At 31.0% G+C, this 2,500-nt stretch overlaps 1 protein-coding gene across 2 annotated transcripts in view; it reads left to right on the forward strand.

The window, feature by feature from the left end:
- Positions 1-927: 927 nt before the first annotated feature.
- Positions 928-2,500, forward strand: part of LOC124957810 (max-like protein X) — a 2,913-nt gene continuing 1,340 nt past the window's right edge. Inside the window, exons 1-3 of one of the 2 annotated variants that reach the window (XM_047515163.1) lie at positions 928-1,766; positions 2,042-2,191; positions 2,257-2,500. The exon at positions 2,257-2,500 is cut by the window's right edge and continues 157 nt beyond it. In XM_047515163.1, coding sequence (XP_047371119.1) covers positions 1,730-1,766; positions 2,042-2,191; positions 2,257-2,500 — 431 coding nt within the window. In that variant the 5' untranslated portion in view covers positions 928-1,729. The remainder of the gene's footprint in view (positions 1,767-2,041; positions 2,192-2,256) is intronic. The other variant, XM_047515164.1, reaches the window with a different exon arrangement.

A 2,500-nucleotide genomic window follows, 5' to 3' on the forward strand; every position in this document is an offset into this window, starting at 1 on the left:
ATTAAAAAAAAAAAAAAAAAAAAAAAAAAAAAAAAGAAAGATATTACTCAGTGATCATAAATAATTATTGATAAATCAACGTTTTATCAATTCCAATATCGTTCATTCCTTTTTCATAATATTTGTATACAAGTTTAAATGATACGATGTTAAAAATAATGCTTTTATCCGCGGCAAATCAGATAACCAATGAAATCATAGCCGCCATGATACTATTATTTGCGCGCCATTAAAACAAACATCATGGCCGAACTAGTGAGAGAAGGGGTAACCCCATATAATTTCATGATTTTTCATTCGTTCTTTTTACGTCGTCATCAGAGAGGTGAGAATATTCTATTTCTTTTTCTATTTCTAATTATATCAACAATCTTTACGTTCATATAATTTCTTTAATATCTCTTATCATCTTTCTATGTATTATTACTTTCTTTCTCTCTCTCTCTCTCTCTCTCTCTCTCTCTCTCTCTCTCTCTCTCTCTCCCTCTCTTTCTTTTATAACGATATAATATTACCATTGAAATATGATAATACTAATATACATATGCGTAGTTGTACGGCGTCCTTGATGAAGTATATTTTAAACGTCGTAGGTAATGCGTTTAAAATTAGCATCATATCGAATTTTTAATCGTAGCTTCGAGTGGTCGCAAAGAGAAAACGTAAACAAAACAAACACGACGTATCGACCTCGAATAATGTTCTCGATACGCTCATTGACACGCTATTATCTCGTCGTACGTCGTCGAGTAAACATGTTTTTCTTATAGATTCTCGTTAAACCATTAGAACTTCTTTCACCTTTTCTCATTTTGCTTATTGATAATTTATTATGATTTTTATTGATAATAGGGTCTCCATATGCAGCAACCTCCACGTGGTGAGACCTGGGCAATCGATATTACTTGCAATTAAAAAAAAAAAAAAAAAAAAAACGTATAATATTATTGTAAACAATGCAAGTACTGTCGAGCTAATTGGCTGCTAATTTCATTGTTATCTCACCGAATTTCTAGTTTAATAAGTATATTTCAAATCTAATATATCCATGTTATATTTCTCTTGACAACATTTAAGTTCTAGTACCAGAAATAATAAAAACTCTACGAATCGTCGTTTCTGTTAGTTCAGTCGATAAGGTAGGACGTGACTAAAAAAATCTGAAATTTTACTGATATTACAATCATAAAATTTTTTTTTTTTTAACTCTTATTAAACCAATTAATAGCACGTTGTGTTTTAATTTTAACGATTTAATTTTTCTCAATTACTTTCTAAATTGTTAATATTTAATCGTTATCATACGTCATACGTATGATTATTATAATATAAACTACAGCTGATAAATTTTAAGTGAGGTTAGCGTTGTTAATCATTGTTGATAGACACGTGTCGTATTGGTAATCTTGATTGTCGCGGAGGACAATAGTTACTCGTTTGCTTTCAGTCGAAGATGGAGTGTAATATGGATCGGTGTTATAGCGATATACGCGTATCAGGATCATTGAAAACGTTATAAAAATTCGACTCAAAAGTAACGGCCTTTATGTAAATGTCTCTTTATCATTTTATAAATCGTCACGTTGAATCGATCGCACCAAGCTGATGTCTCCACAAATTTTTTTTCTCGAATCTCCTTGTCGATCATAACCTATAACCACATGTGTATATTGGTCTTTCATCTACATTTCAATTGATTTTAAGTGCGACGAGAATTACGACCGCAATTATGGCAAACACTATGCACAAGGACGGATACGAGACACGTAAGGGAACAATTTTTTTTGTTCTTTTTCTTTTTTTTTTTTTTTTTTTTTTCATGACTTTGTTACTCTCATTGTTTGAACTTTTATTGATCTTATTTATTGTTTCTGATAAGAGATAGAAAGAGAGGGAGACACTTTTATTGTTTGTACATTATTAATAGAAGAATCTTATCATCACAATATTTTTCATACAATTTTTTAATTCATCTTGATTATCTTATATGACTTGTATATACTTAAAGATTTTATTTTGTGCTTTTTCATTATGGAAATAGAAAGTTTAACTATGCGTGGAGGCAGTGGTGCTGTTGGATCAAATGCTGATATGAAATTGGAACCATCTAGTCCTACGGAAAAATATACTTTCTCTCGTTGTAGTAGTACAGGATCTGTAAATACTGCATCATCGTCTGCTCATAATACAGGTGAATAATGATAGACAATTTACATTTAAGTATTATCACTTGAAGATAATAGTTAACAGGAATAGGTGGGTTTGATTTGATTTCAGAGGATGAAGACAGTGATAATAAAAATTCAACGATAAGTTATAAAGAACGACGTAGAGAAGCTCATACACAAGCTGAGCAAAAGCGTAGAGATGCCATTAAAAAGGGATATGATTCGCTTCAAAATTTAGTGCCTACTTGTCAGCACACCGACTCATCCGGTTACAAATTGTCGAAAGCTACAGTACTTCAAAAATCTATAGATTATATACAGTTTTTGTTGCA

The sequence above is a fragment of the Vespa velutina genome, chromosome 2 (assembly GCF_912470025.1).
Source record: "Vespa velutina chromosome 2, iVesVel2.1, whole genome shotgun sequence".
Lineage (NCBI taxonomy): Eukaryota > Metazoa > Arthropoda > Insecta > Hymenoptera > Vespidae > Vespa > Vespa velutina.